General features: G+C 37.4%; 3 protein-coding genes across 3 annotated transcripts; all 3 read left to right on the top strand.

Moving 5' to 3' along the window:
- Positions 1-574: 574 nt before the first annotated feature.
- On the top strand, positions 575-7,232 carry LOC137707751 (probable phospholipid-transporting ATPase 8). The gene is made up of 11 exons (XM_068446663.1): positions 575-1,640; positions 2,042-3,408; positions 3,721-3,831; positions 3,928-4,204; positions 4,437-4,525; positions 4,634-4,742; positions 4,839-5,057; positions 5,169-5,294; positions 5,580-5,678; positions 5,784-5,975; positions 6,298-7,232. Exons 1-11 carry the CDS (start codon positions 1,245-1,247, stop codon positions 6,889-6,891), a joined length of 3,579 nt encoding a protein of 1,192 aa, XP_068302764.1. The 5' UTR covers positions 575-1,244; the 3' UTR covers positions 6,892-7,232.
- Positions 7,233-12,018: 4,786 nt separating this feature from the next.
- Positions 12,019-12,897, top strand: LOC137709281 (uncharacterized). Its single transcript, XM_068448369.1, has one exon. It carries the CDS (start codon positions 12,019-12,021, stop codon positions 12,895-12,897), a length of 879 nt encoding a protein of 292 aa, XP_068304470.1.
- A 5,871-nt stretch (positions 12,898-18,768) lies between these two features.
- On the top strand, positions 18,769-22,700 carry LOC137708652 (phosphoglucan phosphatase LSF1, chloroplastic-like). The gene is made up of 10 exons (XM_068447773.1): positions 18,769-19,176; positions 19,309-19,415; positions 19,877-20,336; positions 20,423-20,494; positions 20,628-20,749; positions 20,934-21,149; positions 21,334-21,439; positions 21,701-21,813; positions 22,006-22,150; positions 22,346-22,700. Exons 1-10 carry the CDS (start codon positions 18,856-18,858, stop codon positions 22,463-22,465), a joined length of 1,782 nt encoding a protein of 593 aa, XP_068303874.1. The 5' UTR covers positions 18,769-18,855; the 3' UTR covers positions 22,466-22,700.
- The last annotated feature ends 1,364 nt before the right edge of the window (positions 22,701-24,064 follow it).

Genomic DNA, 24,064 nt, shown 5'->3' with positions numbered 1-24,064 from the left:
TAAATGTAGTTTTTTTTTACAAGCAACGATAAATTACCAACTCATTCACCATCTCAAACAATACAAGAATACACGTCGTAGTTGTAGAAGAAGCAAGAAGGTCGGACTCAGGAGTCAAGAGGGACGGGAAGGACTAAAACAAGCAGCAACACAATCAGCCACTTGTGTGGCAAAGATTGTGATTGATCTTCATGCAACCTTACGTCACCTTTCAATGTCTACAGGCTCATACTACATCCAAAACAAGCCCCAATAGGCATAGGAGTCCCAATAATTACTTCCATTTATATCGCACTTGTACACCGTAATACAAACATTACTTAAATATCATCGTATTTTATAATAATTTTACTTGAATTTTAATGCGTTTATTATTCACATATTATTAGTAAATTTTGAATTTATATACATTTAATTTTATTATATGTGAACTGATAATATCACGTGACGGTAGTGATGCAAGACAGTGATTTCGTGAATCACGTTCTATTTAATCTACCAATATATATCCACTTTCTCTCTCTTAGTCCCACCTTGTTTTTGCTTATTAAAGCGGCAAAGCAAACGACTACTCATACAAAGTTCACTTATTATTTCTCTCTCTCTCTCTCTCTCTCTAGATTTTGAGCTGAAAACCAAACCAGCAGCCACAAGCAAGAGATCTCAGCAGAGCCTGCAATGGAAGTAAGGAATTCTCTGAAACACAACTTCTAGGGTTTCCTCAAATTCCACCGACCTAGTTTTCGTAGCTGTATACACAAAGCTTGTCATTTTCGTTGATATTTAAATCAACCCTTTTTTCTTATTTATTATTTTTTTTTTTACTATATTTTATACGAAACAAATAATCAGCATGGAGCTTAAAGATGCAAACTTTGTGCACCCGCTTTGTTGCTCTGGGTAAGCAAGGCATTCAATCAATGTTCTTATGTGTTGCTCAAGTTTCGATCTTTAAGCTCTACCTCCGGTGAGGTTTCGTGAATTTTGGGTAGATTTTTGTTAATTATCTGTTACTCCATTGGCGTAGATTGGTGCGGAATTTCGCTTTCGTTGGTGAAATCGTTTGCTTAATTTCGTCGAAACTTCGTGTTTTTGGAAGTTGGTGTGACTTGTTTTGTTGTTTGGTTGGTGATTTTCCCGGAAAGTGAAAGGGAAATGTGGGTAGGAATTTGAGTGAGGAGTGAGGAGTGAGGAGTGAGGAAAAGGAAAAATACCTCAATTTTGAGGTGGAAAACGCTGCTAAAATGACGGAAGGGCGGAGGAGGAGAGGGATACATTTTAGCAAACTGTATTCGTTTTCATGTATTCGATCTCCTTTCGTTGATAGTCATCCCCAAATCGGGGAAAGAGGGTACTCGAGGGTGGTGCATTGTAATGAGCCGGATAGTCCGGAGGCGCTTCAGTTGAGATACGGGGGAAATTATGTTTCGACTACCAAGTATACGGCAGCGAATTTCATTCCCAAGTCTTTGTTTGAGCAGTTTAGGAGGGTTGCCAATATATATTTTCTTGTTGTAGCTTGTGTCTCGTTTAGTCCGTTGGCACCTTTTAAAGCTGTTAGTGTTCTTGCACCGTTGTTAGTGGTGATTGGAGCTACTATGGCTAAGGAAGCTGTTGAAGATTGGCGGCGAAGAAAACAGGTAAACGTTTCTGGATTATATAGATGTCGATGCGTTACACATTTTGCACTGTCGATTTTACATTTTAACTAGTCATTTGAAGCTACAGCTTAAGCTTATTTAGTCATGTTTGGATTAATATGTAAAATCTGGGCTATAGTTGGATTAGAATTGTGGTTCTCGATTAATCGGACAATGAACATATATGTAGTAATTTTTGTTGCCACAGTATATTAAGATTTTGCACCGGTTGAGATTGTACAGATTTCTCTTATTTATATGTGCTTACTTTCTATATCCAAAATTGGTGCAGCATGATTGGAAAGAGCAACATTATTAGGAAATATCTTCAAATTAATATATTGATGATTAATTATTTGTTTTTCCTAATTGGTTTGGCTATAAATTTAAAATTGTTTCAGGACATTGAGGCAAACAATCGAAAGGTTAGAGTTTATGGTAGGAATTATGCATTCTATGAGACCAGATGGAAGAAACTCCGGGTTGGTGATATTGTGAAGGTCCACAAGGATGAGTACTTTCCTGCTGATCTTCTGTTACTTTCGTCAAGCTATGAGGACGGAATTTGCTATGTTGAAACTATGAACCTTGATGGAGAAACTAATTTGAAATTGAAGCATGCATTGGAGGTGACATCTCATCTTCAGGATGAAAAATCCTTGGAAAACTTTAAAGCGGTGATCAAGTGTGAGGACCCAAATGAAAATCTGTATTCATTTGTTGGGACTTTGTTCTATGATGGAAAGCCTTACCCGCTTTCCTTACAACAGATGCTCTTAAGAGACTCTAAGCTGAAAAACACTGAATATGTCTATGGTGTTGTTGTCTTTACCGGTCACGACACAAAAGTGATGCAGAATGCGACAGATCCTCCTTCAAAGAGAAGCAAAATCGAGAGGAAAATGGATAAGATAATCTACATTCTTTTCAGTACTCTTGTTGTGATAGCCTTTACTGGATCTGTCTTTTTTGGAATCAACACTAGACGAGATATAAGTGGTGGAAAAATGAGAAGGTGGTATCTTCGTCCAGATCATACAACTGTATTTTATGACCCCAAAAGAGCAGCACTTGCGGCTTTTTTCCATTTCTTGACTGCCCTTATGTTGTATGGATATTTAATACCAATATCTTTATATGTGTCGATTGAGATTGTGAAGGTATTACAGAGTATATTCATTAACCAAGATCGGGAAATGTATTACGAGGAAATGGATAGGCCGGCTCATGCACGCACATCTAATCTGAATGAGGAACTTGGTCAGGTTGATATGATACTTTCTGACAAAACAGGCACACTGACATGTAATTCCATGGAGTTCATTAAATGTTCGATAGCAGGCACTGCGTATGGCCATGGTATAACAGAAGTGGAGAGGGCACTGGCAAACAGAAGGGACGGAGTTGATAGACTGCATGAAACTGGTAATGTATCATCTGATGTTTTAGATAGTGCTAGTTATAATGTTGACTCTGGAAAGTCAATAAAGGGTTTCAACTTTAGAGACGAGCGCATCATGAATGGGCAGTGGGTTAATGAAGCTCATTCAGATATCATACAGAAATTTTTTCGGGTTTTAGCAATCTGTCATACAGCCATTCCAGTCGTTGATAAAGCATCAGGAGAAATAACCTATGAAGCAGAGTCACCAGATGAAGCAGCTTTTGTCATAGCTGCCAGGGAGCTTGGGTTTGAGTTTTTCGAAAGGACACAAACAAGCATATCATTGCATGAGTTGGATTTTGAAAGTGGGAGGAAGGTTGATAGGTGAGTTCCATTCGTACTTTGACCTGTTTATTTTTATATAAAAGCTCCTTGTATTGTTTACGTGGCTGGGAAGCCATAACTTCTGACACATATTTAGCTAAATTAAGTACCCAATTATGGGCTGTTAGAACCCAGGTAAAACATTCCCACTTTGCATATTTAATTCTGAGTCTAGAAATAGATCAATGGCCCAGGATTAACTACTCACTACAGCCTCTGTGTTGTATAATACATATATGGCATGCGCCTACCTACACATCTGTTACAATTCAGTGACTTTAGTCTTAATATGACTAAGTTTATTTATCCCAGGGAATACGAGCTTCTTCACGTCTTGGAGTTCAGCAGTTCTCGCAAAAGGATGTCAGTAATTGTAAGGAGTCCAGAAAATAAATTATTGCTCCTTTGCAAGGGTGCAGACAGGTTAGACTCTTGAGTGCTCATGCTTAAGGCTCAAGTTTGAAGTTGCAAGTTGGGTTTTTAAAATTCCATGATTTTCATTTATCTGTACATATTCAGTGCGATTCTGGAAAGGCTTGCAAAAGATGGGCGGCAGTTTGAGGATCAGACCAAGGAGCACATTCATAGATATGCTGAAGCAGGTTTACGAACCTTGGTGATTGCATACCGCGAGCTTGGTGTAGAAGAATTTGAAATATGGGCGAAGGAGTTTGTGAAGGCTAAAGCTTCTGTAACCGAAGATCGAGATGTACTGGTGGACGGAGTTGCTGATAAGATTGAAAGGGACTTATTTCTGCTTGGTGTGACAGCTGTTGAAGACAAACTGCAAAAGGGGGTGAGTACTGAATTTTGATGGTATTTTTATTTTTTTTTGGTGAGTCCTTTCACCTGGATCAGATTATTGTTATTGTGTCCTCCCTTGAATTTGGAGCCCTGTACAACTTCACATTATGTGAATTGGAAGTTCATATCAAGAAACAAAAAACTAGAGCCCATTTTATACCGAGAAAGGTTTGTTTGTGTTCATGGAAATTAATTCTGTACGGATATTGTTCTCTCGGATACAGGTGCCTGAATGTATCAATAAGCTTGCCCAAGCTGGGATTAAGATATGGGTATTGACGGGGGATAAGATGGAAACTGCAGTTAACATTGGGTATGCTAGCAGTTTTTGTGCTTAGATTATATTTTTCTGATACTTCATTGTGTGCTTAGATTATATTTTTCTGCAAGTTACAGGTTACAAGTGTTGTAAATTTTACAGGTATGCTTGCAGTTTACTTAGACAAGATATGAAACGGATTGTCATCAGTCTCGATTCACCAGACATAAAAGCCTTGGAGAAACAAGGGGATAAAGAGGCAGTTGAGCAGGTACAGAATTCCTAAAGCAAAAATCCAAGACATTATTTTTTTCCCTTCTTTTTTCTTCTTCCGTGGTGTAATTTCTGAAACCATGATTGTTTTAAGGCTTCTGTTGCAAGCATAAGGGAGCAAATTAGAGAAGGCATTTTGCAAATTAATGAAGCTAAACAAAGTCCGAATCAAGCTAAATCGTTTGGCTTGGTAATTGATGGGAAGTCCTTGGAATTTTGTCTCAAGAAGGATGTCAAAAATTCGTTTTTTGAGCTTGCAATTACTTGTGCTTCTGTTATATGCTGCCGCTCTACGCCCAAACAGAAGGCTCTTGTAAGTATCTCGATCATGCTCATGAGCATATCCATTCAAATTATCTACAGTTTTTTCATAAGGCCAGTTGCTGACATCAAATAATCTGATTGAACTACAAAATCTGTGCAGGTTACGAGATTGGTAAAACTCGGAACAGGTAAAATAACACTTTCTGTTGGTGACGGTGCAAATGACGTTGGCATGCTTCAAGAAGCTGATATTGGAGTTGGCATTAGTGGTGTTGAGGGGATGCAGGTGACCATATTTTTTGTGTTAATCTGATTTTTACGGGTTTTTTTTTTATTTCCAAGATAAGTAACTGGAAATCAGTGCAATTTTGAAAGTGAGATAGAGGATGTGTTTGTCTATTACACTATTCACCGAATCAGAGTACTTTTGAAAGAGAGAATAGAGCATGCATCTGTCTACAACGCTATTTGCCAGCAATTGCTTGTTTTTGGTGTCAGACTCTCAGACATATAACTTGCATATTTTTTTTTTAAGACCCAGCTTCAAATTCCATTTGATTCCTGAATGCAGGCGGTGATGGCAAGTGATTTTGCAATTGCTCAATTCCGTTTTCTGGAGCGTCTCTTGCTTGTACATGGGCACTGGTGCTATAGGCGCATATCAATGATGGTAAAATATGCCTCTTATAATTGTAACAAACAATACTTGAAAAAGAAAGCAATAGATTTCGTACCCAGTTGATACGTGCTGATCTATTCTTTTTGGTTGATGCAGATATGCTACTTCTTCTACAAGAACATTACATTTGGGTTTACTCTGTTTTGGTTTGAGGCCCATGCTTCTTTCTCCGGTCAGCCTGCTTACAACGACTGGTACATGTCATTCTACAATGTCTTCTTCACATCACTCCCTGTAATTGCTCTTGGCGTCTTCGATCAGGATGTTTCTGCGCGGTTATGCCTCAAGGTATACAATTTTCTCTTTTGTAGAGTTTATATACAAATAAGGGAAAATAATATGATATTCAGGGTGAATGAGTGATCCACACGATATAGTGGTAAGGTGACAATTGACTACAAATTCACGATTTACGCTCTATATTACTACTATAGCTTTGTGTGTTTGTAATTCCATCTTCTGGTAGTAAGTATCAAATCTAGTAACAAGTTCTTTACGGATGTTAAGAACCAAAAGGCGTATAATTATCGTCATGGCTTGTCATATATATTGTTTATTTTCATCTTTTTGGACTGGAATTTTTACGGCTCATGCTTTGTTCTTTTGACAGTATCCTTCCTTGTATCTGGAGGGAGTAGAGAATATCCTCTTCAGCTGGCCACGAATACTCGGTTGGATGGTTAATGGCGTTTTGAGCTCCATAATTATCTTCTTCTTCACCACCAATTCCATGATTGGCCAAGCTCTCCGAAAAGACGGTAAAGTAGTTGACTATGAAGTCCTAGGGGTCACAATGTACTCTTGCGTAGTTTGGGTCGTAAATTGCCAAATGGCACTCTCCATCAACTACTTCACCTGGATCCAGCACTTCTTCATCTGGGGCAGTATCGCCTTCTGGTATATATTCTTAGTGATATACGGCTCTGTCTCACCAAGCGTATCCACAACAGCACACAGAGTTCTCGTCGAAGCCTGTGCTCCCAGTCCTCTGTTTTGGGTGGTCACCCTTCTCGTTACTATCTGTACTTTGCTGCCGTATTTCTCATACAGGGCTTTCCAGACGCGGTTCAAACCAATGCGTCACGATGTAATACAACAGGAACGATTAAATGGCTCAGACAACGAGACTTCCGGTGAATTGCCTCTGAGATTCAGTAGCAAACTGCAGCACCTGAAGCAGAGATTGAGGGAAAGAAGGTCGTGAAACGCGGTCCCGGGATCGAACTTTGTGTATGTAATCAGGGGATAGTTTGGTTTTGTGAATATGTTTGACAGTTTGAGAGAGGTATTCTTAAGAAAAGTCAAGTAGGGCAAATGGCCAATTAGTGTGTTGTAGATTAAGGGCTTTGTAGGTTTTTACCATGTAAAGCTGATATATATCATCAAATTATCAAACAAAAAGGGAAACCCCAGTGTGGCAAAAGCTTAAAGCGAGTGGAATCAAAATTAAGAGTTGGTTTATATGTGATTCAATATTTTAGTGGATAGGCTGTTGGGTTTCTACTTATGCGCCTCTGACTTTGAAACTCCCTCCTTCCATAAATTTTTTGAAAAGAGACGACACTACGTTAATGACTGCAAATAAAGGTTACATCAACTTTTGGATGAGGAGATCCTGAATAATATCAGGAGAATCCTTGAACCAAACTATTATGTTGCCAATTCAAACAGCAAACTGAGCTAAGGCAAATTGTCTGCCCTCCTGTTTGGGTGCACTTCCCATTCCCTTCTATTTTGTGCGGTCACGGTTAAGCCACGTCAATATTTTATATTAATTTTTTTATAGAGATAATAAGACAAAAAACAATAGTAATATAAAATGTTGACGTGGCTTAACCGTGACCGCACAAATAAGAGGGGATGAGAATGACACCCAAACAGGAGGGCAGACAATCTGCCTCCAATCTATGGGCTACCCCATTACAGGTTCTAGGGACATACATGGATTGTTTAACTTGAAAAGTCGATGCTACCTGCGACATGTCCTCCTCAAGCAAGCCAATAGCAGAAAAAACACTTAGTGTGATCGTTAATTGCAGCAAGAGCCTGAGTAGAATCACTCCCAACACATTGTTCGATGAACAAGTTCAATGCGATTCAGATTTCAACTCCTCATCAATTTAGTCTCTCAAATTCAATTCCTCCAATTTCGATTACGAATTAGTAAACATGTCAAAGATGTCTTTCTAGAGGAATAGAACACCGCCACCGGCGCCACCAGCTGCAGCCACTAAAAGTAGATTAAAACCAGCAATCGCAGCCTGTAGATTTGACATTGCTCTATGAATTAACAATAAAACACCATGATTAAAAATGATAGTGCATGCACGGATAAAGATTTGATGTAAATGCATGGTGATTACTGCAAATCTTATCCCACTAAATTAACCACCCACTAGCCCTGCAGATCAGCATCGACATCAAGAAAATAACTAAGATATTAATTAAGCAGAGGTTAAAGTTCAATCCACGTGTGTAAATTATATTATATATTAGTTTTAGGATTAACACTAATCACTGTTTAAGCGCAACCCAATAAGACGTTTGGCAAATTGGCATGCATCTGATCTGGCTGGCTTGGCATTGTTTATTGAGAAGCCCAAAACTGCTAGTCTGGCAGGAGAAGGTCAATGTGCTTTTGTTGTTGCCATGTACTTTTGAAATAAGCACTTTACACGAACTGAACACAATCTTCTTTTTCTAGATCTTTTTGGTAAGTGGGTTGTTGTGGCCGGACTCGTAGTCAGAAGATCTTCGTAAAACGTTATTTAACGGATTTTATGATTATTTGGGAGACAAGAATCCCATCCGGATTCAAATAGTGGGGATTATATGGATTTTCACATCTCAACCGTTCATTATATATTGTGCAGTCAGTTTTCGTCAGGAACTATTTATGTTTAATTTTACATAATAAAATTCAAATAATTTTTTATCGTACGATATACGATAAACGATTAGGATGTGAGGATTCATAGGATTCTCAGGATCCGGATGGAATCCTCATCCATTATTTGGGAGCTTCGTTTTTCCTTAAAATACTGAGGGGACTTTGACATTCATGACCAAATGGTTGGCTTCTCCCCAACTTCAAAACGTTTCTCATGTTTGACTAAATGCTAAAGCACTCCAATTGCTTCTAAATATACTTTTTTAGTGTGATTGAAATACGAAGCGATTCGCCACATGTTATTATATAATTAGAGAAAAGTTTTTTTTTTTTTTTTTTTTTTTTCAAGTATCCTTCTAATTGTATAATGACAAGTGGCGTACCATCCCGTATTCCCGTCACGCTTAAAAAACCTCTCATTTATTAAGGTGGAAACACTAGTGACAAATCACAAATGATGTATGCATCACTCTTTTGTGTGTGCAAGTAATCATAATTTGCTTATAATGTATGAGTTCATCATTTATAGGTAAGAATGAATGACTTTTTAACTGTAAAAAGTTGAGCTTTGTTATGCTAAGTGTAATTTTTTTTTTTAAATATCGTCGTTTGTTGTGCTCGCTTCCTAAAATAAGGACCGTAACGGTCAACCCCAACCCTCGATGTCGAATTGGTCATCAAGTTGCTTTGCTAGGTAGGTTGGGCAATGATCCTCTTGTAAGTTCACGTATGAAATCTTGTTAAGACGTCTCCTTCCTCGAAATGATAAAACTCAATAGATTTCTTGCAACATTTCTGCAACTACCACACATGTTGGCAAGATTCAGAATTTCATAAAGACCATTCGGTTAATAGGAGCGACAAACCATATGTGCGCAGGGACGCAATCAATGCAGAGAAATGTTATGCAACAAACATGCAAATAAAAATATGTATATTCATATGTTTAAAATGCTTAGAAAGATATCAAAGAATCAGAAAGATCCATACACATAAGGTCACCAATTAGGCAACGATACATATAAAAACCTCATAAGTCAATTATTGGAGAAATTTTTCAGTTACCCGGGAACATACCTAATACATCAAATGTTATAATACAATTAGTTGAATTTTTTTAAAAGTTTTTAATCAATTGTATTATTATACTTAATGGACCTAGCTGTATTCTCGGCATGCTGAAAGATTTCTTCAACTACTGGTCAGGATTTTTTTTTAAATATTAATAAACACGTAACTCGCACTTGGCATGGTTTTGCGGCTTCTTGTGCCTTCCAATGAGGAGTCTATTTATTTTCCAGAGTTTAGGCCAAATTGCACAATGATAATAATAATAATTAAAATATTGCTTCCAAAACAGGTTAACATATCCCATTAATATAGTTTCTCTGTCAATTATCTACAGCTAACCTGTTTTCTTCTGGGATCACAATCCTCTCTCATGAGCCAAGGATGAGAATCCTTTTGAGTAAGTCTATCGGGTCGTTTAAATTTTATTCAACGGCTACAAATAAAAAGCTTTTCTAAAAATTATAATAATTGTGTCTGTTGGATAAAATTTGAACGGTCCGATGAATTTACTCAGGAAGATCCTCATTCTTAGCTCAGGAGAGGATCTTGACCCTTTCTTCTGATGCACAAATTTCCTTCTAGAAGTCCAGGTGGCCCCCACGAGATTGGCATGCGAGATAGCAGTATCTCAGGTTCTGGAACACAAAAAATAAGTGCAAACACTCCTGTCGTTTCCGTATTTTTTGTTATAATACTTACATATTTTAATACAATTACCATTAGACGACCCAAAAAATAATAAGTTCATTTGAAAGTGTTTTTAAAATTATTTGAAGCTTGTTTAGAAATACTTTTAAAATGATTAAAAATACTTTTGAAGAAAATATTTTTAGTAACAATCCTTACTAAAAATGCTAGTAAATCTTGGAAAGCACTTAAAGTGTTTACTGGAATAAGCACATAACTGGTGCTTCTTGTAGAAAACACTTTAAGTGCCTTTGGAATCCAAAAATATATTCTCTAAAAGCGCATTTAGTCATTTTAAAAGCATATCCAAACGAGCACTTGATAAGAGTGTTTTTGGGACCAATCTTAAAAAAAAAAAAAGCAAGTGAATCCTGAAAAACCATTTGAAATACTTCGTGCAAGAAACACATAACAGTTGCTACTCGTAAGAACTCAAAAGTACTTTCACAAAAAACAATTTTAATTATTTACATGCACTTCTAAACGGGCTTGACATCTCAAATCAAAATAAAATTGTAAAATTACTTTACAATCACATCTTGATAATTTATTGAGAACTTTAACGAAAAGTTTTCGGTACTGTTCATTTTAACGAAAAATCATATTTTTACATTAAAAAAATCAATCATGATACTATTCACTTTACCCTTTATTTTGTCATTACCGTTAAAACTCAAAGTTTTCCAACCATTTTCGTTATTTTTTCTTAATTTATTTGGTTAAAAAAAAATTTTGCGCGATTAAAAATAGAATTAAAATCTCATGAAAAATGTCAAGTTCCTAATATATACCTTTCTATTTTCCACGCGCTGATTTCTTTCCATTTGTCTTCCTCAATGTCCACATACTCTGCTTTTCTTATCCGCCTTTGCCACCGTATCCAGAAACGCGGACGCGTACGCGCTGACGTGGATGCAGTTAAGAAAGTACGTAACGCCGAACGTGTGAAGAAGGAAAGTTTACCGAAGCATCTCCCGTCTTTAACTCAACACGCCCGCTCAACCCTTCACCAATAAACTAGAAACAAGAAAAGCACTCAAAACATGATGTCATGACATTCGATATCAAATCTTCTGCACTCAAAACGCTCTACAGCATTTTTGTGCTTTATTTATTTATGTAAAACGTGTTTTTTTTACTCAATTTATCGTAGCATTTTATATTTTTAATTGAAGAGATTTGAAAAGTTAACACATCAAGTGGAGTTTAAATGAATGATCAGATTTCAACAAAAGATACAAGTCACATAGAGGTCACTAAGTGCTCGTTTGAAAATGCATTTAAAATGACTAAAAATGCTTCTAGAGAAAATATATTTGAGTTTCAAAAGCACTTGAAGATCTTTTTACAAGAAACACCAATTACGTGCTTATTTCAAAAAACACTTTAAGTATTTTTTTCGAAATTTACTTGCATTTTTACGAAAAATTAATTTCAAAAATATTTTTATCAAAAACGCTTTTAACTATTTTAAAATAATTTCCAAACGAACTCTTAATTGAAGTTTTCACACTAATATCACACCTTCAATAGTTAATAATTAATTATTACAACCATGCCTTTTCTAATCTTCGAACTTTACAGCGCCCTATATAAAAGCATACAAGGAAGCGAAAGCGCCACAACCACCAATTCTCAAACGCACCAAGAGCGTCCAAAAAAATTATCCTACGACAAGAAAATATGCAAAACGACGATTTCGAACAGGGACTCGTCTGTCCCAGCTTCAACTGCTACTCCTCCGACAAACTAGCAGATGCCGCCGCCAAGGTCTGTCGGGAATTGGACCACCTCAATTTGCTCGAAGATTCGGAGTCCGGTCAGTTAGCAGACTGTAAAAATGACAGCGAATCCGCCACCGCCGACAAGGAGGAGGAGGATGAGTTCGAATTCGTGTCCTTTCAGAAATCCGCCGACCAGGTTTTCTTCGACGACCGCCAGATCGGCCCCGTTTTTCCCGTGTTCAACCGCGACCTCCTGCTGGATAGAAGTCAACCTGATCTCCTCGCCGGCGGTCGGAATGATAAAAAGGTGGAGGACGACGACGATGGTGTGCCGTCATCGTCATCGTCCGAAGTGGACGAGCTGGAGGCGGTCCCACCGGGGACATACTGCGTGTGGATGCCGAAATCCGCGTCGGCAGAAGCGCGTGGGAAGTGCAAGAAGAGTAAGTCGACCGGAACATCGTCGTCCGGAACGTCGTCGTCTCGGCGTTGGAGCCTCCGGGATTTGCTTCGGCGGAGCAACAGCGAAGGCGGCAAGAACATGGTGTTCTTGACCCCTTTGTCGTCCACCTCCAAGAAAGTAGAAGACAACAAGGAAACCAAAAAGAGCTCCGGGTCGGGAACCGGGTCCACATCTGGGTCTGATAGGCCCAGGAAAAAGCCCAGTACAGGCTCAAACGCGTTGTCGATGGCTCACGAGGCGTTCTATGTGAGGAACAAGACGGTGGCGAAGGACGGGTACAATAAGCGGCGTTCGTATCTTCCATACAGGCAGGACCTGGTGGGGTTCTTTGCTAGTGTGAACGCCGTGAGTGGAAGCTTCACACCTGCTCTCTGAAAATCTAATAGTAATTAAATTAGCTTAATTATTATTAATTAACTTTTGCTAATCCTAGTTAGTTTGAGGGTTATGCCCAGTTATTTACACAATTTTCGACTTAATTTAAGTGTACAGGTTAATTAGTGTACTAAAAAGTTTGAAGTTTTTGACTTTTTGCTGTAACTTGTTTGATATTTTATATAGTGAGATTAACTATATATCTTTTACATTGGAGGGCAAATTGATAATCCTACTTATATTTGTAATTTGTCACATGATTGCATCTTCTTTTGTTAAGTTACCGATTCTCTCTATTTTTGAATTTGATTTTATACAACCATGTTTTTCGCTGCTGAAATAAAAGCAGCAAGTGTTGCTGAAACTCAATCACAAAGAGACAAATGTCTAATAATAGTTTTTAGTTTCTATTATTTAGACACGTGTTCATTTGTGATTAGTTTTTCAACAGCACTTGCTGCTTTTCTTTCAACAGCAAAGCATTGTTCTTGATTATGCATCTATTTTATTTGCTAAGAATTGATCAAATAGTTGTATACTGCTCAATTGCCCTTGGTGTCGGCATGATCTATTGAAATTGTACAACCTATTATAATTATATGCGCGGATTATAAAACGCACTAGACATGACGTAGGATGATTGTTAACTATTGGTGTATGTATTAACTTTGCCTTTTGTTATTTCATAGAAGGCTTTACATTTGTAGTGTGCCTAGATGAGAAGTCAATTTAATTAGGTTTCATATCAATTACCTCCAATGGTGTTGATGTATGTCTTTACTCTTTGATAAAACCTTTTTAATGTGCCTAGTTTAGAAGTCAATTTTAGGTTTCATATCCTTTTACTCCAAGTAATGAAATTGTCTTTTGAAGATTTTTTTTTGGTGCCAATGGCAAGAGTTTTTTTCTTTTTTATTTATTTTAATAAACGATATTATCTACATTAAGGTGATGATGAGTGAACTAAACCTTACAATGAGTCAACAATAATGCGGTTCAAATTCGCTTTTGGCGATAATCGAACCTAAGGTGTTACATCCCACATCGCCCAGGGGAGTGATCCTTAAATGTATATTCCCATCCCTACCTAGCACGAGGCCTTTTAGGAGCTCACTGGCTTCGGGTTCCGTAGGAACTCCGAAGTTAAGCGAGAAGGGGGCTAGAACAATCCCATGATGGGTGACCCACTGAGAAGTTGCTCGTGAGTTCCCAAAAAGCCTCGTGCTAGGTAGGGATGAGACTATACATTTAAGGATCGCCCATCACTCCTCTGGGCAATGTGGGATGTCACATAAGATCTCTCACGTACAAATGAAAATGAATACCACGAAACTATAATACTAAGTTGCATGACGAGAGTTATATATTAAGAGAAAGTCGATAGTGACCAAACCAAATACTCAATAGTGACCAAACAAAACTTATTTGGTTATTTTATAAATAAATAATTTCATATGCTAACCGGTCTCTCATTCTTGACTTCCGGAGGAGTTCTCAACTCACCACTCATGACATGTTTATTGTATTTAATCGTTGGAAATGTACCTTAAAAATCAATTATGAGATTTAGTATAATTTAACAAAAAAGATCATTGTTTAATGTTGTCTTGTTAAATTTTATACGCGCAAACAGTAAGTCGAAAGAATATGTAATAGAGTGAATCTAATAAAAGGAAGCTAGATTCATGATACCTTTATTTCTCGAATACATTTATGCAACGAGGTATCTACAATGGTAAAAAGAATTATATTAAATTAACAAATTCTTTCCTTCATTATTAGCACATACGGAATCAAAAGATAAGTGGATTAATTAGTTATTACACACCTCAACAATCAGGTATTACAGGGCAGTTTATTCCATGTTCGAACCATGTGTCATTTTAATCTGGGCTTGCCTTATTCAAGTAAGTAAATACGTTTTTTTAATACAATAATATTATGAGCAATATTAGGGGAATTCTTTCAGAAGTGAAATTTTTTATGAACTACCTGTCATCTCATGTTTTTGGTACAATGTTTTATAATGTCGACAATAAATTGACGTTAAATTATGAGGTGATAGAGAATCTATGGAAAATTTCACTTTAAAAGAGTACCATTAGGATTTCTTATACTATTACTAAAGAATTTTTTGTTTAATTTTTGCATAATGCTAGAGAAACTAAATTTTTAAACAAAATTTTGTAAACCAAATGATTAAGTTGTGGATAATTAGATTATTAAGTACGTGTAGATTTGCTCGAAGACAATCACCGTTCACAACGCTATCAAAAGGTTTCAATCATCTCTACCGTTTTGTCTTTAAACATAAAAGAGTTCCAATCAAAGAAATGGAGAAAAAGTGAGATGGCAAATGCTATGTGCCAAAGTGAACGGAGTTCAAGTTTGTTGTGCGCTGTCGTTGGCTAAGGTATCTAGGTTTAAAGCATGTTGCTTAAATTGGGACCACTGATCACACTAAAATACATTGTGGGTAAGTTCGACATCCATCTCGAATAATTTATCTGTATATTCTGAATAACGACGCTCAAATTATAACTTTCATAATCAATTTTTAAAAATTTATTTTAGAAGTGAGATACATTAATTATGACATCGACACATAGTATAATACGTAGAACAAGTGTTTAAAATATTGGTATTGGTGAAAAAATCGATATACAAATTTGTAGAAATATCGACGGATATATCAAATATCGATACCGATCGACTTTTCTGATGGAAATGATGTAAATTGAAAATGAAACTTTAAGGATTGTCAAACATTGGTTTGGATGACAAATAAGAGTTTCACTAACATTTAACAAATGTGTTAGAAATATTAACAATATATTATTTTTAGCCTAAACTTAAGAGTTTTTTCAACCTAACGTGAAGTTCACCCCCATTTTCCTATCTTTCTTTGATTTTTTTAAATATTTTAATAAAAATATCGTCTGTATCGAAAAAATTTTAAACACTATCACCGCTGCGTGAAGACTTAGTCTACGAAAGACATTTTCGTCAATCTAAAAACAAAATACTGTTCATGGTAAAAAATCATAAAGTGATGGATGTTTTCGGTTTTTTAATCATAAATAGCACTTCGACCAAAAAATAAAATACAAAAAGAGCATTTGTCCAATTACGCTCCTGTTTTTCTATTTTGTTTTCCAATTGCACAAGTTGTTTGCCCTAATTTTGGAAAATAGGAGAAAGCAAAAGTAGGAATCATTCATACCCAAATCCTAAAGTTAATTGGGATGAATATTAGGCTCCTATTTTACATGGTTAGTTTTGAGTTTGATTTTTGACGATAGTGAATCAAATGATGGTTGCTACCAAGATATTAAAATGCATATGTAAGTTTTTTTGGCTCTAAAAAACATATAACAGATGTGTTTTAGTCACCAACTAGCCTCCTTTTAAAAAAAATCCTGGAGTTTTTGTGTACAGTGGGAGCGGAAGTTGACACATTCTGAACTGATGAGTGCAAATCTGCCAGCTGCTGAGCTGAAACTGAAAGCCCCAGTTTGCCTGCCTCCTTACGATTAATCACTAATGCTAATGGACGAGGTTATCATAATTACCAAGACTAAATGGTAATTAGCGTTTGGCTTGATGACAAAGTGGGTGTCTCCGTCCTTGACTTGAGCGTCGGCAGAGGGTAAAGTAAAGTGACTACAGTAGCAAAGATTCGAATGCAATTTTTTTTTTTTGGTATAGTTGTTTAATTACGATTCTGAAACTGAGTGCAACTGAGTATATTAAAGGAAATTTTAACAAAAAGCTTATGATACTATTCATTTTAACGAAAAATTACATTTTTATACTAAAAAGTCAATCCTGGTACTATTCATTTTGTCCTTATCGTTAAAACTCAAAGTTGTCAAGCCTTTTTCATTAGCTTTCCTTATATTAAATAGACGGAACTAAAATACAAGGACATCACATATTTGTATGAAAACTGTCATACGTATGGCGTGATTGGAGTATTTTTGTTCAAATTTTCTCCCTTAAGAGTTACTGGTCGTCAATTCTCTCAAAACACAATGTTAAATAAAATAAGAAGTCACACATCGGTTATCTCACAAAACAAATCACAACTTATATCAAATGCTTCCACTTCTAATTTCATTGAGACCTTTTACATAAAAACCCACACCTGTTAATTAGGTGATTAAGGGGGGACGATATTGATGCTATTAGTGATGGATTGCAGCTCGTCTCTCTGAAACTCTAACATGGTATCATAACGATTTTCAAATTTGGGCTGAAATTATTGGGTTCATTTACAAACATGATCGATGTAGCTCCACGTCTGACCATCTCTAAAGTGGTTCAATGTAAGGTTGCGTATTGAATAAAGCAAAAAATTCCACATCAATCATCTCACAAAACAAATCGTAATATTATATGGTTCTACTTCTAATTGCATTGAGATCATCTACATAAAAACTCCACATAATAATTAAGCATAAAAGTATTAAAGCTATTAAAGATGGACCGCGACCCGTCTTTTTAAAACTTTAACATTTGATTTTTTTTTATTTTTTTATTTTTGCATTAACTAACAAGAGTCACCAATGTGAAAAATATGATGGTCAAACAATATGATAGCCTCCAAATATGCTTTAATATATCAAGACACGGACTCCTTCAGTGTGAATTGCGAGATGGATGGATGGATTGCAACCTCATGACATGAAAAGGAAGACAAAACAAATGTGAGCACGAAATTAGTTAGGAGTGTGGAGCAAGTAAACTTTATTTGGGAAACTTGCGTGGAACACACCTTATTAATTCATATACTGCAATCGATCCGAGAGGTCAGGATCATGCTTCGAGAGAGACTTGGGAATTGTTCAACTTTTACAAAATAATATTTATATGCTCCAAAACCCTTTCTTTCAACGTTGATCGATTCTCATACGAAAGAGATTTTTCAGTGTGTTTAAAACACAGAATGATACTTTTATATGTCAATATACAAGCGGAGAGATACTTTTGAAAATAAAACTTCCCTCCATTTATATATGTGGTGTAAGACTCCGTATTCCAGACATAACGAAAAAATTATTGTCAAATGAGAAATGCTAAGAGTACTCTCTTAAAAATGGATTCTCGATGGATTCTTTGCCGCTTCATGTTTTTGATACAATGTTTTATAATGACATGAAAATTGACTCAAAGTTATGAGGTGATAGAGTATTCGTGAAAAATCTCATTTTATTAATAAAAAGTACTGATAATTTTAATTAGTGCACGCCATTTCACACGTTGTGTTTAATTAGTGAATAATGAGTAGTGAGTACCACCATTTAGCGATGCCACGTCGAATTACAATATCACTTTATAATTTCTCTCTCCAAGGGACTAGGCAAAAAATAGCCAAGGGGAGTTTCCTGGGATCTTAGGGATTCCATGATTTTCTAATCGTGATTGTTCATCGTATATCGTACAATCAATAATTATTTTAAAATTTAAAATTTAAAATTAAATATAAATATTACCTAACGAAAACTGATCGTACGATATATAATGAACAATCGCGCGATCATCAATTTCCTAGAATCCTCAGAAAAAGAATCCGACTACGATGATTTTCCTTCTTTGCTTTGTTGAAAGGGCTCAGGTAAATCGGGCCCCACCGTTTTGTAAGTGAAAAAGAAACAAATAGAAAATAAAAGTCTCGCGGGTACGCATACCCTGCCCATCCTAAACTTAAACTTTAACCGTTCCAAGGTCAAAGTCATACCTCTCACGGGCGCCGGTTGGTGGGCCATTATCCACGTGGCACTGCTGGTATTAGGATGAGCTGGCACGCACGTGACAGTCAAAAAGCACACTCGAGAGAGTTCACTGGATGGATAGAGTGAGAAGCTTGAAGAAGCACTCGCTCCAGCACAATCTCTGCAACAAAGTCTAACCGTTTGAAACGGAAAAAACTGTCACCGATTCCTCGGGAAGAGGAAGATGGCGACTCTGCAGCTGCCGAGTTGTAGATCTCACGGTCGCTCTTTTCCTCCGTCGTTGATCAGCGCCTCTACCTCTTCCTCTTCCTCCGCGTTTTGGGGCGGACAGATGGCTTTCATCAACGGCCGCCGTTCATCGGTGGAGAAGCTCCGGTACAAAGGTGGCGGAGCGGTTAGGGTTCTTGCGATGTCGGGCGGTTCGTCTTCGTCGTCGTTCAAGATGAACTTGAACGAGTACATGGTCACTCTCGACAAACCGCTCGGGATTCGGTTCGCGCTCTCCGTCGACGGCCGAATCTTCGTCCACGCCCTCAAGAAAGGGGTATTTCCGCCATTTCGTCTTCATCACTCTCTCTCTCTCTCTCTCTCTCTCTCTCTCTCTAGAACAAAAGTTCCGAGCTTTTGATTGATTGATCGATGGATTGGTTTAATTTTATTGAATTTGAAATTGCAGGGGAATGCGGAGAAGTCCAGGATAGTAATGGTGGGCGACACATTGAAAAAGGCCGGCGATTTGTCTGCCGGCAGGCTTGCTGAAGCAAGCGACTTTGGTGATACCCAGTGAGCATGCCATTTTTTTTGTACTATCTATAGAAAACCCACTTTGCGAGGTTCTGCGGAGGAATGTCGATTGTACGCAGCCTTACGTTTGTTTTTTAAAGAGGCTGTTTTCACGACTTGAATCCGTGACCTTTTCGTCACAATGGAGATTCGAACATGGGTGCATAGTACATTTGCCATCGCCAATGTGACTACGCCCACGTCTGAGCACATAGTATGCCATTAACATTTTTAATTTCAGTTGCACGAAAGATGATGAAAAATGCGTAATTTTGACTTGTTAATGAATGCTGAGACACCGATGTTTTGTTATGGATGAAACTGAAGGGCAGTGGGCAAAGATTTGTTCCTTACTGTGCGCGAGATTCAACGTCTGAATTAGCTATTGAAAATTTCGAAATTCGTTCATGAATGTGTGTTCATATTTGTTTTTTATTTTTTTCAGTCTTTGGTTTCTCCAGGAAGATGCTGAAGGAGAAAACAGGATCTGTTAGCCTGGTTCTTGAGAGACCCCCCTCTCCTTTTCCAATTCAGCAACTGCTTCTTATGAATGATCTCGATAATCTGTTTAACAGAGGTCGAGTTCCTTTCGCAACTTGGAACAAGGCTGTGCTGGCTTCCAGTTTGCAATCGTCTCCAGGAACTGGCGGGAACTCTGGCTTTGTTACGTTCTCCTCAAAGTTTCTGAAACCGCATGGATGGAATTATTTGAATGGCCAAAATGGTCGCATTCAATCACAAATGCAGAAGAATACTGTTGCCCAACCCCTGAGCCAACTTGCTTGTATTTACGCTGAAGAGGAGTCCGGCGATGGAGAATGGGCTCATGGGAACTTCCCACTGGATGAATATGTTAAGGCATTGGATCGCTCTAAAGGCGAACTATACTATAACCATGCTCTTGGTATGCGCTACAGTAAGGTGTGATGTTCATCAAATTCTTCAACTATAAACTTGCATTGAAAACTAGGGATAAAAGCTCATCTGTTATGTTGTTCATGTGTCAGATTACTGAACACATAAACGTTGGATCATGCATACAAACAGAAGATGATGTGGCGGCATTGGAAAATGTGGCAGTGAGTGCTATATTTGTAAAAATGTAAAACAACATTTTTGTGTTGTCATTGAAATATGCAGTCTACTCATATACACATTGTATCAACTTCTTTTCTGTGTCTCTCTTTAACTGCTATGAAATTCTTCGTACAGGGAGTTACTGCTATACTGAATTTCCAAAGTGGAACTGAGACAGAAAATTGGGGAATAAATTCCAATGCAATAAATGAGTCATGCCAAAAGTTCGGTATTCTGATGATTAACTATCCAATAAGGTAAACAAAAAATCTGTGCACTATTCTATTTATCGATTGACAAAATTTATCTTTCCTTTGAAGTCACTTCAAATCATGGAGGTCGGGCATTAAATTTCAGAAATGGAAATGAGTTTCTGAAGTGTCAATTGCTTACAGCTCACTACCGAGGCCTTGTAAAACTTCTGAACCTTTTCTTTTGCAGGGAGGGAGATTCTTGTGATTTGAGGAAGAAACTACCATTCTGTGTTGGATTATTATTACGCTTATTAAAGAAGAATCATCGTGTTTTTGTTACTTGTACAACTGGTTTTGATCGGTCTCCTACTTGCGTAATAGCATACCTGCACTGGATGACAGATACTTCCCTTCATGCAGCTTATAATTTTGTCACCGGGTTGCATTTATGCAGGCCTGACAGGTTAGCCGTCTTAACCATCCTCATTTCCTTTGAGTTTTACACATTATGAAAAGAAACATCTTGGCATGACAAAAATTATTTGTTGCGAGGAAGATCCCAATTCCTTGCTGTGAGTCTGTGAGTTGTTAAAGAAAAAGGAGTACTTTGTCACTAATTGAAAGATAACCTTGCAATTTCAATGCAGACCGGCAATTGCTTGGGCCACATGGGATCTTATAGCCATGGTGGAAAACGGGAAACATGAAGGGCCTCCAACACATGCTGTGACATTTGTATGGAATGGGCAAGAGGTAGTTGAAAACTTCAGTTTCAACTCCAATTTACAACGTATACTTTAGCAGTGATGTTGGTCATTGGATAAATCTGAAGGGACTATGAAAGAAAGGCATCGAAAACTTCTTTCTCGATGCCTTGCTTGGCGTAGGACTGTATCTGTAAATAGTTTTAAGCTCGTAGTTTTTAAAAGCATTATACTGTTCTATAGTCGAGCAGTAATAGAATTTATTTTGCTTCTGTTTGTTCTTCCTGATTCACCCTGTCTCTGTTTACAGGGGGAGGACGTAACCTTAGTTGGAGATTTCACCGCGAACTGGAAAGAACCAATTCGGGCAAATTACAAAGGGGGATCACGATGGGAAGCAGAAGTCAGACTTTCACGAGGAAAGTAAGTAAAAATCATTGTGTTATTTTGATTTTTACGACTAGAATAAAAATATGAGATCTAATGCCTTGTATTAACTTGTAGTGTTGAATTTTCCATCAAGTTTTCTTAGACTAGCTAATCTTGAAAATGTCGCACGATGAGTTTATCTAATTTTCATTTTAAGCGATGACACGATGATGTTCTGCCCTGCAGGTATTACTACAAGTTCATTGTTAATGGGAATTGGCGGCATTCAACATCCTCCCCATCCGAAAGGGATGGAAGTGGAAATGTCAACAATATAATCATCATTGGCGATACTGCCAGCGTGAGACCTTCTGTTCAGCAACCGCAAAAGGTCAGTACACTAATATGCATTTCTTTTTCGTCGAGTGTCTTCTCTTCTTATGAATTTGAGCAAGTAGATTAGATCATTTAACTTGTTTTCTCTTCCAGTAAGCGAAAAATTGGACTTGTCCAAGTCCAACGAGTATGCTTTTCCGCCTAAATGATACTGATGGATGATGGCTGTTTTGACACTATGCTGTTTTAGGATGTGAATATCGTGAAGGTGATTGAGAGGCCATTGACAGAAAACGAGCGCTTCATGCTGGCGAAAGCTGCTCGTTGCGTTTCATTCTCAATATGCCCGATTAGACTAGCTCCAAAGTAGGTTGGCAAGTACAACGTACCTCGATTCAACAATTTTCGAGGCTAGAACATACAAATCGTGCAAATTAATGTCTTCTGAGTCCCTAAAATAAAGACATTTTCATAAATGTACCATGATGCAATTCCTCAGGTTGTTCTGTTTTTGGCGCCTTTTATGGGCCTATATGTCACTACCCATGGAAAGCTTATGTACGCACAAACCCACTTGATGGATGAAATAAAAGCCGCAATTGTTAGAAACGTCAAATGATTGGTATTCCAAATTAATCACCTACTGTTAAGTAGATAAGTTAAAATACATGACGACAGACAGTTTTAGAAAGTTAATCAGAATGTGTAATTAGGAAAACGACGCGTGTGTGGGTAAATGGTCGGGAATACATATGATTTCATTGCTTGATTGTGCGATACAAGGAGATTACATACAAGGAAAATATAATCCCAAAGATATGATTACATATAATAAATAAGTTCAAATATTTTGCACACAAAACTCTGCGATTTATCTACTTGAGTGACATGTTTTTGGACCCGATTTTTCAGGATTTCGTCTACCAATCACCACAATGGCTGGGAAGTGGGGGCCAGCATAAGCATATGCCATCTAATCTAATGTATGCCGGAAATATGACACAAGGATGTCGACACATTGTTAATTAGAAAATGTCGACACATTGTTAATTAGAAAATGTCGACATGTATCATAACACAATCGGTTTAAGTCACTGAAGGAGCTTTTATAAGAGCTTGCATCAACTTATCAGACACTCCCACCCTTCTCTCCCAACTCTAGAGAAGAGCTAACATGTAACTAAGATACCAAGGTAATGGTATTTCAAACCAATCACGTTATCATGTTGAAAAGTTGAAACATAATAGTGTGTGATGGACTTAAAATGCCATCACCATCGCATCTCATGTTTCATGTAAGTTACTCTCATCTCGCTCTTTGGTGTTGCCTCAACTGCGCAGGGCTGCATTGTCCCAATTTCACTTCAACAATCATGGGGCATGAGCATGATGAAGGTGTGATCTTTTACTTTTTCATTTAATTTCTCGCGTGTAAGTAGAAGAAACTAGGATTAATGTTATATATCAAACAACTATTTTTCTCCGAATTTCACATTTCAAAGCCCGTAGATCGAGCAATTTGGACTCTTCAGCTTAAACTATGTGTTCTCATTAGCTCATTCCACTAGTCCACTTCACACACAATCTCTCTCTCCAACGCTTATATATCTCTCTATTGAACGGTCCATATTGCTCAATCTATGGGCTCAAGAGTGTGAGATTTGGAGAGAATCTCAATCCATGCAAAGGAGCCACCAAAGGATGTGGAATTGCCTATTATGGGTTAAATCGGTGATCTTTATTTGTCATGTCACCAAGTGTATATATGTAAATATCTGCGTTTCTAGTTACGTGATTACCATGACACATAAGATTTTCTCCACAAATTTGCAACGAGTGTATTATAGATTGAATACCTTGAAGTCAATAGGTAGACTATATAACATACCATAGATAGAAGGGTGAGAAATCAGATTGCATCTTATATGTGGTCGTAGTGGGTATTAGAATGCACAGGAGCCATATGTTT

The sequence above is a fragment of the Pyrus communis genome, chromosome 11 (genome assembly GCF_963583255.1).
Source record: "Pyrus communis chromosome 11, drPyrComm1.1, whole genome shotgun sequence".
NCBI classification, from domain to species: domain Eukaryota; kingdom Viridiplantae; phylum Streptophyta; class Magnoliopsida; order Rosales; family Rosaceae; genus Pyrus; species Pyrus communis.
The sequence above is the reverse complement of the archived record's forward strand: the minus strand, read 5'-3'. Positions and strand labels throughout refer to the sequence as shown.